Raw genomic sequence first — 20,356 nt, forward strand, 5'->3', positions numbered from 1 at the left:
CAAGCTTCAAAATCAAATCAGAAACTACTAGGAGCAAAAACGCAAAAAAGGAACTTTGCTCAAGGGTCTCCAAGGAAATCACCTACTGTTCGTGATGTGGAAAAAGCTGGTACGTCTAAGGCAACCCATAATAAATCTTCAAAACCATCCCCAAGGGGCAAAAGCCTATCCTCCAAGTCAATGACCTCAAACCCGGATCAATCCAGGAGTCCTTCTCAAAACCGGACCACCTCTCTCCAACCTTCCTCTTCGGGATCACCCTTGATCTCTCTTATCCCTGCAATAAGGAAAAAGAAGGCGGATATTCAGAATCCCCTAACCCCAGTTCCTTAAGGATGGTGAGCTGGAACTGTTGTGGGCTGGAGAACCCCATAACAGTCCAGCGAATTCGGGAAATACGTAAAAGTATCTTCCCAGACCTGTTGTTTCTCATGGAGACTAAGAACACGAATGAATCGGTTCTTCAAACTCTTCAATGGCTCGATTACCCTTATAACCATTTGGTGCCACCACAGTCCCCTAGAGCTAGTGGTTTAGCCCTCTTCTGGAAAAACAACATTGGAGTTGAGATTCTCAAATCGTGCCCTCACTACATCGACACAAAAATCAAAGCAAAAGGAAAGTTCTTCTTCGCTACCTTTTTATATGGTGAACCTGATAGATCCAAAAGAGTGGAAGCCTGGAAAAATCTCCAAGACTATGCGGCTGACAGATCAACACCGTGGGTCATCATAGGGGATTTCAATAATATTATCCACTCGTCAGAGAAAGTGGGGGGCCCCAACGTCCAGAAGGCTCCTTCTCCGATCTCAGATCCTTCATGTCTAGTGCGGACCTCTATGATCTTAAACACACTGGTAACTGCCTATCCTGGAGAGGTAAACGACACTCGCATCTAGTTAGATGTAGGCTTGATCGAACTATGGCAAAAAGTTAATGGATATTAGCTTACCCGTCTGGAAGATGTGAATACTTACGTTTTGAAGGGTCTGATCATCGCCCCCTAGTAACATCCTTTGATCCAAAGAAGAAAAAGTGGCATGGACTTTTCCGATTTGACAGGAGGCTAAAAGAAAACCCTGAAATCAAAAAACTGGTCTCTAATGCCTGGAATGCGACTCTAAATCAAAGTGTTGACTTGCGACTTCGCACCTGCAGAGACTATATCACACGATGGAGTCAGACTCAGAGTTTGAATAGCCAAAAGGAAATTCTTACACTTAGAGATCAACTGTAGGAAGCAATGTCTGATGATACTGCCCCTCGGGAAAGCATTGACAGTCTGAACAAAGAACTGCTGATTGCGTATCAAAAAGAGGAAGCTTTCTGGAAGCAGAGAAGCCGAAATCTCTGGCTGGCATTAGGAGACAAAAACACGAGTTTCTTCCATGCAACAACAAAAACTCGTAATGCTTTCAACAATATCTCTGTTATAGAGGACCCTGAGGCTAGACAAGTGTATGAAGAAAAATACATTGCCTCTACAATCTCCAATTACTTCCAAAGTATTTTCAAAGAAGATCCCGAAAATTGTAGAGCTGTGGTTGAATCAGGAATCTCCCCGTGTATCACCCAGTATATGAACGATAATCTCCTCACCCTTGCTTCCACCACTGAAGTCAAGAATGCATGTTTTTCCATCCATGTAGACAAAGCACCGGGCCCAGATGGCTTCTCAGCCAGTTTCTTCCAAGCAAACTGGGATACGATGGGTTCTACCATCACCTCTGAGATCCAAGCTTTCTTCACATCTGGATCATTACCCCTGAAAATAAACCTCGCACATTTCATATTGATCCCTAATCTTGTCAACCCGCAAAAAGTCTCGGACTATAGACCCATTGCTCTTTGCTCTGTTTACTATAAGATAATATGAAAGATCCTAGCGAAAAGGCTTCAACCCATCCTTCATGTGTGCATCTCGGACAACCAATCTGCCTTTGTCCCCCAACGAGCCATCTCTGATAATGTACTGATTACTCACGAGGCTTTGCACTAATTGAAAACCTCGAAAGCGAAGAAAATATGTTATATGGTAGTTAAAACCGATATGAGTAAGGCTTATGATCGACTGGAATGGGACTTTATTAAACCAGTAATGGAACATATGGGATTTCACCACACTTGGGTCCAATGGATTATGCAATGTGTTAGTACAATGGAGTATTCTTACCTTCTGAATGGACAAGCTTGTGGTGCAGTCATCCCTGAAAGAGGAATCCCACAAGGACATCCGCTATCTCCGTACCTGTTCATCATGTGTAGTGAGGTTCTATCCAGACTCTGCTCGAAAGCTCAGTGTCAAGGAAGCATGCTCGGTATACGTGTTGCAACGAAGAGCCCCCGTGTCAACCACCTCTTGTTTGCTGATGACACAGTGTTCTTCAGTAGATCAGACTCACAAAGCTGTTCCAAGTTGAAAAGCATTCTGCGGATATACGAACAAGCTTCAGGTCAGCAAATAAATCAAGGTAAATCTTCAGTCACCTTTGCAGCAAAAACGCCAACAACGATTAAAGAGGAAGCAAAGAATATCTTGGGAATACAAAAAGAGGGAGGTCAAGGAAACTATTTGGGCTTACCGAAGCTTTTTGGCCGAAAGAAAAAAGACCTATTTAGCATGATCGTGGATAGGATCAAGCAGAAAGCACTGAGCTGGTCGTCCAAATTCCTCTCCTCTGCTGGGAAACTCACCATGTTGAAGTTGGTCTTAGCCGCCATGCCCACCTATACTATGTCATGTTTTAAACTCCCAAATAACCTCTGCAAAAGAATTCAGTCAGCACTTACTAGATTCTGTTGGGACCAAAGTACCGACAAGAAGAAAATGAGTTGGATCTCTTGGAAAAAGATGACTCGACCGTTTAAGCTGGGTGGATTAGGATTCAGAGATATCCAATCTTTCAACAACGCTCTTCTTGCTAAAATCAGCTGGCGGCTACTCACGTCTCCCAAGTGTCTCTTGGCCAAAGTCCTACTAGGGAAATATTATCCTAACTCGAACCTACTGGATTGCTTGGTCCCAAATTCGGCCTCTCTTGGATGGCGAAACATTTGTATTGGCAGAGACCTTTTGAAACCGCATGTGGGACAGATCATTGGCTCCGGCGACTCAACTCCCCTGTGGTTCAGCCCTTGGTTATCCCTTGACACCCCCACTACCCCAATGGGACCGCCACCTGTGGAGTCTCACCTATGGACAGTCGCGGATCTCCTAGAACCAGGTTCCTCCACTTGGAACATTGATCTCATCAAGCAAGTTCTTCATGCATATGAAATAGATATCCTCAAGTTAAAACCTAGCAAAAAAGGTGCAGTTGACAAGTGGGCTTGGCTACCTTCCCAAGATGGAATCTATTCTACTAAATCAGGTTACTACACGATCCAATCAGAAGATCCATTTCAACACCCCCAAGTAGTTCTGGTAATCCCCCCCCCCCTTTAACTGGCAGTCAAACATCTAGAGTTCGAAGACCTCTCAGAAAACAAAAATGCTATTGTGGAAGATCATACAGCAAGCCATCCTAGTGGGAGCAAACCTTACCAGTAGAAATATATCGGAGGATTCCAAGTGTCCGCATTGTAATGCAACTGAAACTGAACTTCACCTACTCTTTACTTGCCCTTTTGCGATTAGTGTGTGGAATCTGGCTCTTTTTAGCAAAAGCTTCTCTCCACATCTTATGTCCTCTACCTCCGAAGGACTCACTATGGCTAACCAACTGATCTAGTTACCACCATCCGGTATTGGAGGAGGCCCCTTTTCCCCATGGATCTTCTGGATTTTATGGATGACAAGGAACAAGCTGATCATTAATAAGGAACGCCTAAAAGCGGAAGAAGCTATCCACCTCGCAATCGTCAGAGCAAAGGAGTGGCAACTGGCACAATCCGAGAAAGCAATTAAACTTCCTAACCCTAATAAGTTCTCCTCTCCAACTCAGGTACAACAAAACGGGGAATTAATTACCTGTTTCACCGATGCTTCGTGGATCTCAGAGCCAAAAACGGGTCTCGGATGGGTTTTCAAAGACAAACAAGATCAGACTCTTCAACAAGGCTCGGATCTGGCACTCCATGTTTCCTCCCCCTTGATGGCCGAAACGTTAGCAACTCTTAGTGCGGTAGAAGTTGCAATTGCTTCGGGCTTCACCCATCTCTCGGTAGCCTCAGACTCACAGCAGTTAGTCAAGGCATTGAATTTGAAGCTCCAATCGAAGGACCTTCACGGGATTCTTCATGATATCCTAGATCTGTCACGCAATTTATCTGTTTGTACTTTTCAATTCATTCCTAGAAACCAGAATCAAATCGCAGATGCCCTAGCGAAGAACGCTCTCAATCTGTCTCTCTCTTGTATTTGAATCGTCGGTTTTTAATATAAGAATCTGGTTGTCCAAAAAAAAAAAAGCAACTGCATGTAAACATGATTTTTCGGATTTGGGCTTAAATATATATATATATATATATATTCAGAAAAAATGGAGCTTTTCGGACTCAGCTCGTTTAGACTATAAGGTCTTTCGGGCTTAGCCTAATTGGGGTTGGTCCGGACCGAAAAGCCTTTAAACAAATATTTGCACTTTTTTGTTAATATTTTTGTTTGATTGCAATATTTGATTAATGATTTATTGTAAATAAAATAAAACTCTAATCCTAGTTTTCATATATACTTAATAATCTTACTTACTACTTTTAAAATCTTTATCTGTGATATTTTATGTGAATTATATATATATATATATATATATATATATATATATATATATATATATATTTGGTTTTTTTTTAACTCTTATTTGATTAAAACGAAAGAGGTAAAGTTCAAGTACAAAAAACCAAACAATGACAACCATTGAACAAATTAAGAAACAGAGCAAAAACTAGTATAAGATGTTCCTATGCCTCATCTTTCACTATCAATTTGATGCTTTAGCCAAGCAGGGCCACCTAAGGCAAGGTAAGATGGAAGTCGACCCTCTCGTATAACACTAGATGCAATCGCCCTAGCTAACGAATTGGCCTTCAGTGAAGAGAGCTTGATAACAAACTCCCATGTCACCCATATTGCATTAATGATTTTGTCTAGATCAGAGCAGTATTTTGGCCATTTATCCGGACATTCTAAGGCCATAACCACCGACTGACAATCAGTCCAAACTTCACACGACGTACAATGAAGGATAGTAAGGCTTTGGAGACACCAGAGAAGACAGCTAAGCTCAGCGGAAATCCTGTTACTTCTCGGCAGGAATGCATCCCTCGCATGATACAGAACCTCTCCATTGTGGTCTCTGATTATCCAAGCTCCACCACAATACCAGGATTCCTTACCCCAAGCTGCATGAATGTTACATTTAAGTTTGCCAAGAGGGGGTCGGGTCCAGCGGTGAATATGTTGCACATATCGATTAGCTTCTCTAGAGGCAGCCTGAGATATTAGCGCCTATTGCTTCAACCATTCCTCCGCCTCCTCAATCGCTATAGCCACAATGACATAAGAGTCTTGGTCATGTTGTGCGAAGACGACAGTATTACGAGCCTTCCAAATCCCCCATAAGAGCCATGGAATTGCTTGCCTGATACCTTCAGCCACTTCTGTTTGCTGCATAAAGTTTAAGACCAGAGAAACATTGTCCACCACTGAGGCCGAGAAGCCTTGTGACGGGATAGGAAGGCCAGTTGCAGACCAGACTCCACTCGCCAGAGGGCAATGAAATAACACATGGTTTATTGTCTCATCATCAACTTGACAAACCGTACATAGAGGACTAACAGAGAGTCCATGGCTTTGCATACACTCTGCAACCGCCAGAGCTTGTGACAAAGCTTTCCAAAGGAACATGCGGATTTTAGGCTCAGTTGCAGTCTCCCATATCAGTTGTTTAACCTTGTTAACGCTAAGCATATCTGTAGACAGTGGGTTCAAAAAGTCACTCTCTCAAGATAACAACCAGTTACCACTTTTGACTGTATACTGGCCGTTCTGAGTAGATTCCCAAACATATCGGTCATGTAGGTGTTGAGCTGGAGGAAAGGACCTAATTTGAGGTATCTCACAAGGAGGGAACAGATCATGGAGAATTTGTGTATTCCACATCCCATCCTCAGTAATGAGAGCCGAGACATTGAGATTTAAATCAATCGTTAGCTCCTTATTAAAAGGTCTTCTTGGCATATTATCAAACACCCATTTATCGAGCCACACCCTAGTATCCTGATCATTTCCAATGGATTTCATGACACCTCTTTCTATTAATTCACGACCAAACATGATACTCCGCCAAGCATATGACGGCCTATACCCGATTCTGTCTTCAAGGAAGGGGACAGTGGCAAAATATTTTGCCTTATAAACACGAGCCACCAAAGAAGTAGGAGAGTCAAGGAATCTCCATCCTTGTTTGGCTAACAAATCCTGGTTGAACCAACCAATGTCTCGAAATCCCAAGCCCCCCCCCCCCCCCCGTTCTTTCGATTGACAAACTTTCTCCCAAGACAACTAATGCGTTTTATGTTTATCTTCACTTGCATTCCACCAAAATTGACACATCGCACTTGTGAGCTGTCTGCATTGATGCTTCGTTAAACGAAAGCAAGACATGTCATAGACTGGAACCGCCATGGCCACTGACTTGAGCAGAACTTCCTTGCCTCCCAAGGAAAGTGTTTTCTCATACCAGCCACTAAGTCGAGATTTTAAGCTATCGCTTATGAACTGCAGAAGGTCTCGTTTTGATCCACTGAAACATTCCGGCAACCTCAAGTATTTTCCGGTTCCGCCTTCCTGCTCAATACCAGTAAATAGACCAAGCAAGTGACGCATATAAGGGTCCATCTTTTTGCCAAAAGTAATTGCAGACTTCTGAAAGTTAATCACTTGCCCTGAGGCATCCCCATATATCTTAAGGCATTTCAAAAATTCAGAGCATTCTCGAAGATTAGCTTGGCATAAGAACAAACTATCATCAGCAAATAGGAGATGTTGGATCGATGGACAGGAAGAGGATAGTTTCATTCCTATTACACGACCTTCCATCTCTGCTATGTTCATAATGTGTACCTAAGGATGAAGAGAAATGGTGATAGCGGGTCCCCCTGTTGGATCCCACGTTCAGGTTTGATGTAACCATATGATGAGCCATTCAACAGAACTGAATAAGTGACCGAAGTTACACAGCTCATGATCCATTGAACCCATTTGATGTGAAATCGCAACCTGATCAATAACTCCTCAAGGAACTTCCATTCCACACGATCATAAGCCTTAGACATATCAGTCTTGATCGCCATAAAATCTTCAACACATTGTGGATTGGTTCGCAAGGCATGGATCATCTCATGGGCTATACGAATATTATCTGATATCAATCGTCTTGAGACAAAGGCGCCTTGAGTATCCGAGACAATCGTGGGAAGAAAACGCTTGAGTCGATTACATAATACTTTGGAGACAATCTTGTATAACACCGATCATAAACTAATTGGCCTCAAGTCAGTCATTCTCTCTAGAGTGGTCTTTTTTGGGATTAGACAAATCTGTGTATAGTTCCATTCCGATTGGAGGGAACCAGATTCAAAAAACTGTTGAACCTCCTCAATCACTTGAGAGCCAACAATATCCCAATATTCTTGATAAAAACGCCCTGTCATGCCATCTGCACCTGGTGTTTTATCTCCGTTAATGCTAAAAGCTGCAGTTTTGATCTCCTCACTAGAAGGTGATTTGATCAACTCATTATTCATCTGCTCCATGACTCGAGGGTTCAGACCTTCAAGAGCCTCCGCTATCATCTAAGGATTCAAAGTAGAGAACATATTACGGAAATATGACACCGCGATCTCGTCTTTAGACCCCTATGTAAATTGCTCTACACCATCCTGGTCTATAAGGGATAGGATTCTATTTTGAACTCGTCGACGTTGTACGCTTCCGTGAAAGAATCGAGTGTTATGGTCTCCCTCCTGCATCCACTTCTCACGACTTTGTTGTTTCCAGAACAACTCCTCTGCTCTGTATGCTTCAGCTAGTTCCCACCGAAGTTTCTTCATAAGATGAAGATCCAGCTGTGACTTAGCACTTTCTGTGTCTTGTTGTAGGCAGAAGGATGCAATATTCTCTTTAGAGTTTTGTTGTGATGATTTTTTCCACGTCGAAATAGCCTTTCTACAAGCTGCAATTCGATTTAACACAGTTTGTGGTCCTCGATCATCGTCTTTAGCCCAACCATTCTTCACTATCTGAGCAAATTCTAGTTTAGACGTCCACTGCCTTTGGAACATAAAGCAGCCTTTATTAGTATCATTGCCACCGATGAACTGCAGAAAAAGAGGACGATGGTCAGAGCCAATCCGCTCTAAAAACTCTGCTTGAGCTCGTGGGAAAAGATGAAACCAAGTTGCATTCCCCAAGGCTCTGTCTAGACAACATTGTATCCACATCTTGTTGCGTTCACCTGCCCACGAGAACTTGTTACCAATACTAGGGACCTCCCGTAGACGGCAATCTGATATCATATTCCTGAACGGATAGAAGGACGATTCCGACCGTGCTGATCCCCCAAGTTTCTTAGTGTTGTCAACCATTTCATTAAGATCCCCTAGAACTAGCCAGGGATCATCTCTTGTTGTGCCAATGGAGATCAAGTTATCCCATACTAACTGCCTTTGTTGATAAACTGGATCCCCATACACACAAGAAATAAAAAAGTTGACTGCTCCTAACTTAACCTCCACATCAATTATCCTTGTATCCAATCTTAGAACTCGCACTATATAAGTCGATTTCCAAAACAGAGCCAGGCCGCCACTCAAGCCTACTAGATCGACTATGTGTGAGTTCTCATACCCTAACGACTTCTGTAGATTCACCACGTACGAACTGGAGTTTTTTTTGTCTCCAGGAGGAACAGAAAATCCGGGAAATGTGTACGCCTCATCTCCCGCAAAGTAGGAATTGTCAAGGTGCCCCCCAATCCTTGACAATTCCAGCTCATAATACTTATACTTGCATCGGCGGTTCCTCAGAGGGAACCACCGTATCATCACCACGTTTGGCCAGTTGTGATGATATTAAAGCCTCATCTGCAGCTTTCCGTTTTGAAGAAAGTATCTCATCATTCTCTGATGCAGAGACAGATTTGTTCTGGATAGCTTGAGCTTTACGTATCCACTTTTTTGGGTGTCGTTGCTTCTTCACTTGTTTAGGCTTGGGTCCGGTAGTACCTGTAGAGAAATTATCCCTCACTTTCATAGATGCCAATCCTACCGCTGAAGTTGTAGCATAAGACATAACAGAGGAATGGTCTGGAAAGGCCATGCGGTCTAGAGCACTCTCTGATCTCAAAACTGGAGCTGAATGTGCTTCTCCAGAGATTGCAGTAGACCTTACCCCTTCAAAGTTAAAGACTAAACCCTTCCCCTTGTCCACATTTGTAGTAAAAGTTGGAAGTGCCTCCAGGCGGAGGAGTCGTTGTTGACCATCAGTATCCCCCTCCAAATTCCACACAGACTGACGCACTCTCTCAATATGAACCTTCTTCAACTGAGGGTCAGCAATCGAAAGATACTGACGCATCTCGTCCAATACAGGTTTAGCTATTTTTGGCTTACCTGTAGTTGGATCAATATCAACATTCGCGTCCATTAAGACGCCAAACAGAGGATCATCTTTACTGATCTTCGGGATTAGTCAACTTGGAACCAGAGTTGCCCCCTTAATCCCTCCTGTAGCAAGAACTTGCCGGTTCACAGGATTAAACGGACATCTTTCCTTATCATGCGTGAGTCGCTGGCACTGATAGCATCGACGTCTGATCCTTTCATACTCAATGCCAATAGCAACCGTTTCACCTGATGGGAGTTGGAGCTCTCGAGAATTCTTCAATGGTCTACTCACATTAAACAATATACGAACCCTGACATATCCCTTACTCAAAGGTTTTAGAGGGTCAAAACCCACATGTGTGACTCGGCCGATCCGCCCTGCAATCTCCTTGATAGTATCCGCTGTATTATAGTTCACCGGAATGTTTCTCAGTCGGATCCATATCGGTAAGACCTTCAAATAGTCTTCTGGTGGCTTTTCCACCCATCTCTCCAAGGTGACACTCCAGTCATTGAAGGTCCAGGCACCAGTCTCCAGTACCGTGGAGAGATCTGACTCAGAGTCAAATATGAATTGGAACCTATCATTGGGTAAAGCAATACCCCTTGCCCGGTTGTAGACACGCCACATCCTTGGCATTTCATGTATCAGACTGGACATCTTCTGATTTTCTGGACAGAGAAGCTTCCCTATGATACTACGTTCGTTTCGAAAACAAGAGCTAAATTGAGGAAGATCTTGTAGAACGATCGGCTGATCATCATCAAGCGACATCTCTTGCAAAGCTTTGTCCAAAGCGTACTTCATAGATTTTTCCACACGTAAACAACCCTAAATTTCGAGTGTAAGCCTGAGGATTATCTTCTGGCGGCGTGGTGTAACAGAAGAACTAGGTTAAACTTGTCGTGTAATCTTTAAAGATTTAGTAAATATTGCGAAATAAACAGAAAATATACGATCAAATCCGGTGAAAACAAGGATTTTCCCGGTATACTTCAGCTTTTTCAATAGAGGGAAACCCTCTAAATGAAAAAGAGAGTCCTAAGCTTTTTTATTGAGTTGTAAATTTAATCGATCAGAATAACATAATTATATATATATATATATATATTTTTTTTTTGGTTTTAGTTTTTTTTTTTTTAAATTAAGTTAGTTTTAGTGAATATAGATGAATTGTTTAAATTTTGGTTGATTTGTTCTATAGTTTACATTTAAACATTACTTTTCAAAACATGTTATGAATCTTATAAGTTTGAAATTTTTGATGCGTCAGTTAAAGCCGGAAAATTCCAAAAAAATCTGTAATCCTATTAAGACGGGACAGAACTTTAAAATATAAGATTTAAAATATTTTGAATCAGACTAGGTGAAACTTAAACTTATATGAATTTTACAGATTTTGGACTGGCTCAGCCCGATTGACACTACTAACTGACTTATAAAAATATTCTCACGATGAAAATCTCAAGAAAAGATATGATAGAAAAATATTATATTATTTATAATTCTATTATATAATTAACTTTAAATAATTAGTTGAATTACACCAATCAAATTGAAACAACTAACAAAACAAACATATTTCAGCGTCTAATAAATGAAAGACGTCTCTCTTTTTTTCTTTGTTAATTTTTGGCTATTCATTATTATAACCAGTGTTCAAGAAAGCGGTTTAGGCGGCCGTCTAGGCGTCTGCTGAGCGGCCGCCTAGGCGCCGTCTAGGCGTTAGGCGCTCAGCAGACACCTAGATGACCGCCTAAACCGCTTAAAATTACATAAATTGTATTTTAATATTTATTTTTGATTTTTAAATTACATATATTAATTTATTATGTTTTATATCTATATATGTAATTATAAACATTTATATGTTGTTAATATAATTTAAATACTGGTATTTTTTTTACTTTTGTTTATAATTTATATTTTTTATTTTTATAACATATATATTTGAATAATTTTATATATTTAATGTTTTATGTTGTAAATGCCTAAACCGACTAAAAACCGTCTAGGTTCCGACTAAGCGTTCTAGACGCTAGGCGCTGGATCACCGCCCAGATACCGCCTAGCGCTTTCTTGAACACTGATTATAACTATAAATATTGTGTGAGAACTAATGCTCTTATAAGATTTAGCTAACTTAACATATACGTCGTGGAAAGCGTATCTCGATTTTGATCTTTTAAGTTATGGCCTGGAAATTGCCAATGACTCCAGTACGTATGTGTTTATATCATAATTTATCGAGTGCGTTTGACTTTTCCTTGCAAAATACTTGATCGTGATATATACATACATAACAATGCGAATGTCTTGTGTCGGTGCATATGATAGGTAATCTATTGCAAAAGTTTGGAATATGATATTAGCTTTATATGATGACAACCTACACAATCGACATGTTTTATGTATCTTCTAGAATCACAAACGTGGACTACCCCATGTCGACTATGCTCATATAAAATTAGGCTATAAAATCAACTTTAAAATTTTGTAGCGCGTTTCTTACAACTCTTCTAATGGAAATATCTCATCCTTCTATTAAAATTAGAAAAAAACAAAAAAAAATATGAAAAAGAAGGACAGACAAGTGTCGATTCACCACTCTGATGTCATTTTGACTGCGATGATTCCAAATCTCTGCATCTCAGATTTTTCTTTTGTTTCCTTGTTTTTTACCATTTTTTGGCAAGCTTTCAAATTTTAGACTATTCACTATGTATATCCTAAACCTTTTATTTTGATTAATGATAGTTACATTCACATTCACATCAAACAAAACAAAAAAAGGACAGAAGATTTCTCAAATGTATTTTTGGTATTTTTTTTTTGTCGGCGTATCATTGGTAAGTTGATCTTTTATTTACAATAGTTTTTGTTTAATTGGTTCAAATTTTATTTTTAAATCTAAAATTAAATATATAACTAATGTATAATAAAATATAAAATTTTTGATGTTAAGATTTTTTTATTTGGTATGTAATCCATAGCAGAGCGGACATCATACTATTAGGACATCTCCACTGGCGTTGCTCAATGCGTTGTTCAGTATTTTTAAGCTATAAAAATAAATCAAAAAAGCACGATTACAGATTTATCAGAGAAGCATTTTTCGGAAAGCATCGGAAACAACTCAATGCGTTGTTCAGTATTTTTCAGCTCTAAAAGTAAATCAAAATTTTATCAGAGAAGCGTTTCTTGGGAAGCATCGGAAACAACTCAAAGCAACTCATAAGACACGACACGTGTCAATTTTTAGTTGAGTATTAAAAAAATAGAAAAACAATTTTTTTTCTTTTCTATTTTTCTTTTTCTCGCGAATCTCTCTCTCTCGATGGGGTGATAGTAATCCGGTGTTTGTGCATATCGATCTGACGATTCGGGAACAAAACTGGCATTATCACTTGTCCTGATATTGGGGAAGCAGCTTTCGGGATATATAGTCGTATTCTTATCTGTGTAAGTTGTTTCAGAGTTTTTTTAATCTTCTTTTTGATTAGTTTGAGGGATTTGGATCAGCTGTTCTGTTTTTTCATTAGCTGCTGCAGCTATAGAATCATAGTTACATATGTGTTTTGTGTTTTGTTGTGCAGATGCTATTGTACACAGAACTCTACGTAAGTGAAGATTGCAAAACTATCGATTTGTATGAAGCTATTGTTGATTTTCTCTCTATTACATATATTATACTGGGGCGCATTGATCAGGTTACTCACTCACTTTCTGTTGTTTATTTTTTGCTCTAAATTTACATATGAAAGTCGTCTTTTTTTCATGGTTGTACTAGTTGGGTTTTCGACAATCTACAATTGTCTATTGAATATTTTGGCTTGATATAGAGCTGAAAACTATGATTCTACAAGGTAACTAAGGTGTCTTCTTTACAAAGTACAAGTACAAGAAGCTGATGATGTCTTTAGGTTCTTGAGTGTGTGTTGTGATTTTTTTGTGGTTTGGAAAACAACAACTTTTGGAGCTTGGTGATAGAACTGGATTACATTGTTGTCAAGATACATTGTTGTAAGGTTAAGCCATCTAGATACATTGTTGTAAGGTTACAATGTGGCTGCTTAATCATTTTTTATATAAGAATTGATTGAGTTCATAATAATCAAGCATGTGTTCTGTGTGGGAATGAAGAAGAAGAATGTTTAATCTGGATTTTAGATTGGTTTGGTACTTATAGCTTACACAGAGTCATTAGACAGTAGATAACACTTAATTAAGATTGTTTTATTTTCTATGGTGACAACATTGTGTATTGTTATGTTGAGCAGCTGGGACAGATAACTCAGACCAAGCAAGAGACTTTTCATTGGCATTGAAAAACAGATTTTATTTGCAGCCATTGCCACCAACAGAAGCTGCAGCTAGAGCCAAAAGAATCAGCTCAGGATATCATAAATGTGAAGTCATTGATCGAAAAGAAAGCTTGGCCATATGTTCAGAACGATCTCCGTTCCAAGGCTTCTTATCTTCGTTATGATCTTAACACAATCATCTCCTCCAAACCCAAGGATGAGAAGAAGCCCCTCAAGGAACTCACCAAGAGGCTCTTCAATACCATCGGCAATGTAAGTTTCCTCCATCTAACTAAGCTCATTTGTTAAGATTCTGTAATGTTTCTGATTTTTCTGATCGAGAGTTTATTTATGATTGATATTGAGCAAGATAACGTCGAGTGTGATCAATCTTATCCGTACAACCGTCCGTACGGTTACGAGTTGGACCGTCCGTACAAGTCCATGAGCCCGATCACCAAGACATGAATAAGAGGCCGAGTTTCTCCTCTACAAAGGCCCAAGAGAAGAGAAGGATCGAGAAGGCATCTTGTAGCCGTTGGAGTGACATGATTCCTTAAGGGAAACCTCGAGATGTCACTATCACTATAGGGAATCGGCCTCTCTCTCTCTTTGTGTCGTTATCAAGCTTGTAAAGGGTGTAGCCCTATTCTTATTTTCTATTTAAGGCTTCTAGCCGACATTGTAATACAACTATTCTAATACAATCTCTTTTCTTCATTATTCTCTTTGTTCAACCTTATCTCTTCCCTACTCTCTCAACGATTTACTCTTACCATCCTGAACTCACAATTCTTCATTCTTTTTCCGCTTAAACTAACATGGTATCAGAGCAAGTTTTTTGATTCACCACTCTCTAAACTCACTCTTTCTTTACTTTCTCTCCTTGCTCTGTTCCTTTACTCTCTAAAAAACTATATTCTCTCTCGCCATGGAAGCCGCAAAGCCGATAGTTACTCCAGTGGTCCTCAAAGGCGCTAACTATCTCTTGTGGAAAAGAATAACAAAGACCGCTCTTAGTGGCCGGAGACTCTGGATTCATGTTGAAACAAACCAACTCCCTAAGAAAGCCAACAAAGAAGACGACAAAGAAGAAAAGGAAGAAGACAAGGAGGCTGAGCTCGGAAAGGAAATCAAATGGTTCCAAGAAGATCAGACCGTGCTTGCTATCCTCCAAAACTCGCTAGACGCGTCCATCTTAGAAGCCTACTCGTATTGTGAGACGGCGAAGGAACTATGGGACACGCTAGCTAATGTGTACGGGAATGTTACAAACCTAACCCGTGTGTTTGAAGTTAAAAAGGCTATTAACAGTCTTCATCAAGAAGACTTGGAGTTTACTAAGCACTTCGGGAAGTTTCGGTCTTTATAGGCCGAACTCGAGATGCTCAGGCCGAGTACCATCGATCCGGCGATTCTGAACGAAAGGAAGGAGCAAGACAAAGTCTTTGGCCTGCTTCTCACCCTCAACCCTGCATTCAACAATCTCATTAAGCACATACTCCGCGGTGACAAGCTTCCCACTCTCGATGACGTATGTGCTCAAGTTCAAAAAGAACAAGGGTCCCTTGGTGTCTTTAGTGGAAAGGGCGAGCTGGTTATAGCTAAAAAGGGAGTATATAGGTCGGATGAGAGGAAGACTGTGGTATGTGACCACTGTAAGAAGAAAGGTCACGTGAAGGACAAGTGTTGGATCCTTCACCCACATCTCAAGCCGGCTAAGTTTAAGGCGAACCTATCGCATGAAGGTACAAGTGGTCAAGCACCTGGAACGGTGAACCAGGGAGAGACTATGGCTATGGCCGCATCCTACGGAGACTTTGTGAGGAAGTCTGACTTGGAGGCTCTCATTAAGTCCATCGCCGCACTCAAAGATTCCGATACCACCTTCTTTGCTTCTAAACCTAGTTAAATGCTTGTCATTGACTCGGGGGCTTCTCACCATATGATTAGCAACCTGAGTCTCTTAGACAATATACAACCGGCTCTAGGTAATGTTGTTATTGCTAATGGAGATAGAATTCCTGTGAAAGGTGTTGGTAACTTGAAATTGTTTGAACAAAACACTAAAGCGTTTTACATGCCAACATTTACCTCTAATCTCCTATCGGTAAAGAAAGCAACTAATGATTTGAATTGCTATACTGTTTTTGGTCCTAATAGCGTTCATTTTCAGGATATTAAGACTGGAAAGATACTTGGGGAAGGGAATGGAACTGGAGATCTTTATATCTTAGAGAAGATTTCACAAAGTCCCTCTAATTCAATCTCTTTTACCTCTTGTCTCTCGTCTAATAATAATAATGCACTGTGGCATGCTAGGCTAGGCTATCCCCACTCTCGTGCTCTTGAGTTGTTGTTGCCTAATGTTTCTTTTAATAGTTCTAGTTGTGAGTCGTGTATTCTTGGAAAACATTGTAGAACTGTGTTTCCTAAATCCTCTACTATTTATGAAAACTATTTTGACTTAGTTCATTCGGATGTTTGGACATCACCATGCTTGTCTAGAGATAACAACAAATATTTTGTGACATTTATTGATGAGAAGTCAAAGTATAATTGGTTAACGTTGTTGCCCTCTAAAGATCGTGTAAATGATGCATTCATAAATTTCCAAACCTATGTTACTAATCATTTTAATGCCAAGATCAAAGTACTTAGGTCTGATAATGGAGGAGAATACACAAGTCACAAGCTCAAAGAACATTTATCTAGGCACGGCATTCTTCAACAAACAAGCTGTCCGTACACTCCTCAACAAAACGGTGTGGCGGAAAGGAAGAACATGCATCTTATGGAAGTGGCTAGGTCGATGATGTTCCATATGAATGTACCAAAGAGGTTTTGGGGAGACGCGGTCATGACAGCCTGCTACCTTATCAATAGGATGCCAACAAAAATCCTAAGCGACTTAACTCCATTTGAAGTTCTTACTAAGACTAAACCTTCATTAGACCATTTACGAGTATTTGGCTGTGTGTGTTTTGTCTTAATTCCAGGAGAACAGAGGAGCAAACTCGTTGCAAAGAGTACCAAGAGTGTGTTTATTGGCTATTCCACTACACAAAAGGGCTACAAGTGCTATGATCCAGTCAACAGCCGCATGTATGTGTCTCGAGACGTCAAGTTCATGGAGGATCAAGGTTACTATGAGACAAAGGACTGGAATAGTCTCAAAGACCTCTCACATTCCACTACTGATCGCGCAACAAACCTTCTGTTCCTCCTTGATCATCTTGGTGTCACCAAACCACCATATCCCGAGGAGTCTCTACCAAAACCACCATCCGATGGGCCTACAATATTATCAGAACCTCAGGGAACTCATGATGCTTCTCCTCCCCGTTCTGAGGAAACTATTCAAGAGCCAAGAGAGACAAAATCCGAAGGAGCCTTGACTACACCTCCTTATCTACCACCTGACGATAGTACAGCTGAGACAGGCCAGCCCACACCATCAACATCTCCACCACCACTTCGGCGCAGTGAACGTTTAAAACAACCGCGGCGTAGTGAAAGGTTAAAGAATCAACGAGTCTACTACAACAATCAGGCTGTCGCCCACCCTATTCAGGCCGTGTGTTTGCTTGACCTTATTTCCTCGGATCACGCTGCCTTCCTCGGTAAGCTTGATGAGCACTTTGTCCCTCAAACCTACAAGGAAGCTAAGCAATATAAGGAGTGGCTTGATGAGGTGGACGATGAAACGGCGGCTATGATCCGGAATCGAACTTGGGACGAGGCCGATCTCCCTAAAGGTAAAAAGGCTGTCAGCTCCAAGTGGGTGTTCACTATTAAATACCTTAGCACTACTGAAGTAGAGCGCTACAAAGCCCGCTTGGTGGCACGCGGCTTCACTAAAACCTATGGGCTTGACTATACGGATACCTTTTCTCCGGTGGCCAAACTCCACACAGTCCGGGTCGTCTTGTCCTTGGCCACTAATCTCTCTTGGGAGCTCTGTCAAATGGACGTCAAGAACGCCTTTCTTCAATGGGAGCTGACCGAGGAAGTCTACATACATCCTCCACTGGGTTTAGAACACATTGTTGCTCCGGAAAAGGTTCTCCTGCTCCATAAGGCGATCTATGGCCTCAAGCAATCTCCAAGGGCGTGGTACCACAAGCTCAGCTCTACACTACGCACGAATGGTTTCAAGCGCTCTGAGGCTGATCATACGCTGTTCACTCTCCGCACCAACGGTGGCCGAGTCGTAGTTCTCATCTATGTCGACGACATCATTATCACCGGTGATGATAAGGTAGGTATTTGTGCCACTAAGGCTCTTCTTAACTCTACCTTTGATATTAAGGATTTAGGTGCACTTAAATACTTCCTTGGGATAGAAATTTCTCGCTCTCCGGAGGGATGTTTCTTTCTCAAAGGAAGTATACCCTTGACCTTTTACATGAGACAGGTAAGATGGGAGCCAAACCGGTGTCGACGCCACTTGAGGAAGGTTACCAGGTAAGGCAAAAGGGGGAGAAGCCAACACCCAGTGCTCCAGTTAACAAGTCGCACGAGCCATATGAAGATGTGGGACGCTACCGTAGGCTAGTGGGCAAGCTTATCTATCTCACGATCACGAGACCGGACATATGCAATGCGGTGAACCAAGTCAGTCAACACATGAAGGCTCCAATGAACTTTGACTGGCAAACACTCGAGCAAATCCTATGTTATCTCAAGAGTAGTCCAGGGCGAGGCATTTGGATGGGAAAGAACAACAACACGGAACTTGTCGGCTACTCTGACGCGGACTACGCGGGTGATACAATCGATAGGAGATCCACGACAGGGTATTGTACATTCGTTGGAGGGAACCTAGTAACCTGGAAGTCGAAGAAACAGAAAGTTGTATCTCAATCAAGTGCCGAGTCGGAATATAGGGCTATGAAGAAGCTAACCAACGAGCTCACATGGCTCAAAGGCCTCCTCAAGGATCTTGGACTGGAGTCTGATCAACCAATCACTATGCATTGTAACAATAAGGCGGCGATACACATAGCAACCAACTCGGTCTTCCATAAAAGAACTAAGCATATCGAGGTAGATTGTCATAAAGTGCGAGAAAAGATCGAGGAAGGTGTAGTCTTACCTTGTTACACGCCAAGCAAAGACCAATTGGCGGACATCTTCACAAAGGCCACTAGTCCTCAAATTTGCGAATACATCTCCAGCAAGCTTGGACTAGTAGATCCCACACACCCATGAGAAACTCCTCTAATCCGTAGGGATCATACTCTTTTCCTTAACATGGTTTTGTCCCACGTGCTTTTCTATGTTGAGGTTTTTAATGAGGTGATCCTTTACGGGTTCCAAGCTTAGCCGTTTCACTTGGCTAAGCTTGAGAGAGAGTATTGAGAAAGATAACGTCGAGTGTGATCGGTCTTGTCCGTACAACTGTCCGTACGGTTACGAGTTGGACAGTCCATACAAGTCCATGAGCCCGATCACCAAGACATGAATAAGAGGCCGAGTTTCTCCTCTACAAAGGCCAAAGAGAAGAAAAGGATCGAGAAGGCATCTGGTAGCCGTTGGAGTCACATGTTTCCTTAAGGGAAACCTCGAGATATCACTATCACTATAGGGAATCGCCCTCTCTCTCTCTCTTTGTGTCAGTATAAAGCTTGTAAAGGGTGTAGCCCTATTCTTATTTTCTATTTAAGGCTTCTAGCCGACATTGTAATACAACTATTCTAATAGAATCTCTTTTCTTCATTATTCTCTTTGTTCAACTTTATCTCTTCCCTACTCTCTCAATGATTTACTCTTACTATACTAAACTCGCAATTCTTCATTCTTGTTCCGCTTAAACTAACAATTGATTCTCCCGGCAGCTGGATTATGCGGCAAAGAAAAAGAGTTCCCCGCAGGCTGAGAAGTACTATGCTGAGACTGTCTCTGCTTTGAAAGCTTTGAACGAAGTTCTTGCCAAGCTGGGTTAATTAAACATTTTAATGTTGTATTTTTCTTGTAAATTATCATCTCATGATTTTTGTTTCTGATGAGTTCTTTGTTGTAAAATATTTTTGTTTTCTTGTTTAATGTAATACAACTAATTGAAATAATTGTTTTGTTATTTTTGTTTATTTAATAATTTATTAAAATTTGATAAGTTTACAAACAATAATTAAAAAAATTATTATTTAAATGATTGAGTAATTTTTTTTGAAGTTTTCTAGTGGAAGGATAATTTTGTTGAAGTTCTAAGTAGATTGCTTTAATTATATGATTAGTTTATATTTGAGCAACTGAAGAGAGTCGCTGGAGCGGAGATGGTCTTATATACTTATATTTGGAAAGGTAAAATATCCGCCACAACTAAAGCATTTTATGTAGTAAGTTATCAAAAGATGTGTGTCAGTTACCGTAAATTTTATAAAGCGGTATATAAATTGTGACGTAGGATGTGATAAGTGTGGGTGTCTAGAGAACGATATTG

At 40.8% G+C, this 20,356-nt stretch overlaps 3 protein-coding genes and 2 pseudogenes across 4 annotated transcripts; 2 read left to right on the forward strand and 3 right to left on the reverse strand.

The window, feature by feature from the left end:
* Positions 1-922: 922 nt before the first annotated feature.
* LOC147937960 (uncharacterized) lies at positions 923-4,364 on the forward strand (annotated as a pseudogene).
* A 2,686-nt stretch (positions 4,365-7,050) lies between these two features.
* LOC147937961 (uncharacterized) lies at positions 7,051-8,586 on the reverse strand. Its single transcript, XM_087465406.1, has 3 exons — positions 7,930-8,586; positions 7,572-7,794; positions 7,051-7,346 (listed from the first exon to the last, which is right to left on the reverse strand). Exons 1-3 carry the CDS (start codon positions 8,584-8,586, stop codon positions 7,051-7,053), a joined length of 1,176 nt encoding a protein of 391 aa, XP_087321532.1.
* A 415-nt stretch (positions 8,587-9,001) lies between these two features.
* Positions 9,002-9,646, reverse strand: LOC147937962 (uncharacterized). Its single transcript, XM_087465407.1, has one exon. The coding sequence runs from the start codon at positions 9,644-9,646 to the stop codon at positions 9,002-9,004; it is 645 nt and encodes a 214-aa protein (XP_087321533.1).
* Positions 9,647-9,691: 45 nt separating this feature from the next.
* LOC147937963 (uncharacterized protein At4g02000-like) lies at positions 9,692-10,414 on the reverse strand. The gene has a single exon (XM_087465408.1). It carries the CDS (start codon positions 10,412-10,414, stop codon positions 9,692-9,694), a length of 723 nt encoding a protein of 240 aa, XP_087321534.1.
* A 3,046-nt stretch (positions 10,415-13,460) lies between these two features.
* LOC109125237 (oxygen-evolving enhancer protein 3-1, chloroplastic pseudogene) lies at positions 13,461-19,892 on the forward strand (annotated as a pseudogene). The gene is made up of 3 exons (XR_015566196.1): positions 13,461-13,473; positions 13,888-14,184; positions 19,752-19,892. The product of XR_015566196.1 is annotated as an oxygen-evolving enhancer protein 3-1, chloroplastic pseudogene (transcript).
* The last annotated feature ends 464 nt before the right edge of the window (positions 19,893-20,356 follow it).

Source organism: Camelina sativa, chromosome 9, assembly GCF_030686135.1.
Source record: "Camelina sativa cultivar CO46 ecotype springtype chromosome 9, ASM3068613v1".
Lineage (NCBI taxonomy): Eukaryota > Viridiplantae > Streptophyta > Magnoliopsida > Brassicales > Brassicaceae > Camelina > Camelina sativa.

Excerpts from the sequence above, each read along its gene's own strand:
- LOC147937962 (XM_087465407.1), bottom strand. The coding sequence starts at position 9,646 with ATGGACGCGAATGTTGATATTGATCCAACTACAGGTAAGCCAAAAATA.
- LOC147937961 (XM_087465406.1), bottom strand. The coding sequence starts at position 8,586 with ATGGTTGACAACACTAAGAAACTTGGGGGATCAGCACGGTCGGAATCG. Across the intron at positions 7,795-7,929 it reads CTCGATTCTTTCACGGAAGC|ATGATAGCGGAGGCTCTTGA; the intron begins GTACAACGTCGA and ends TTGAATCCTTAG. Across the intron at positions 7,347-7,571 it reads TCAACAGTTTTTTGAATCTG|CCCATGAGATGATCCATGCC; the intron begins GTTCCCTCCAAT and ends ATATTCGTATAG.
- LOC147937963 (XM_087465408.1), bottom strand. The coding sequence starts at position 10,414 with ATGAAGTACGCTTTGGACAAAGCTTTGCAAGAGATGTCGCTTGATGAT.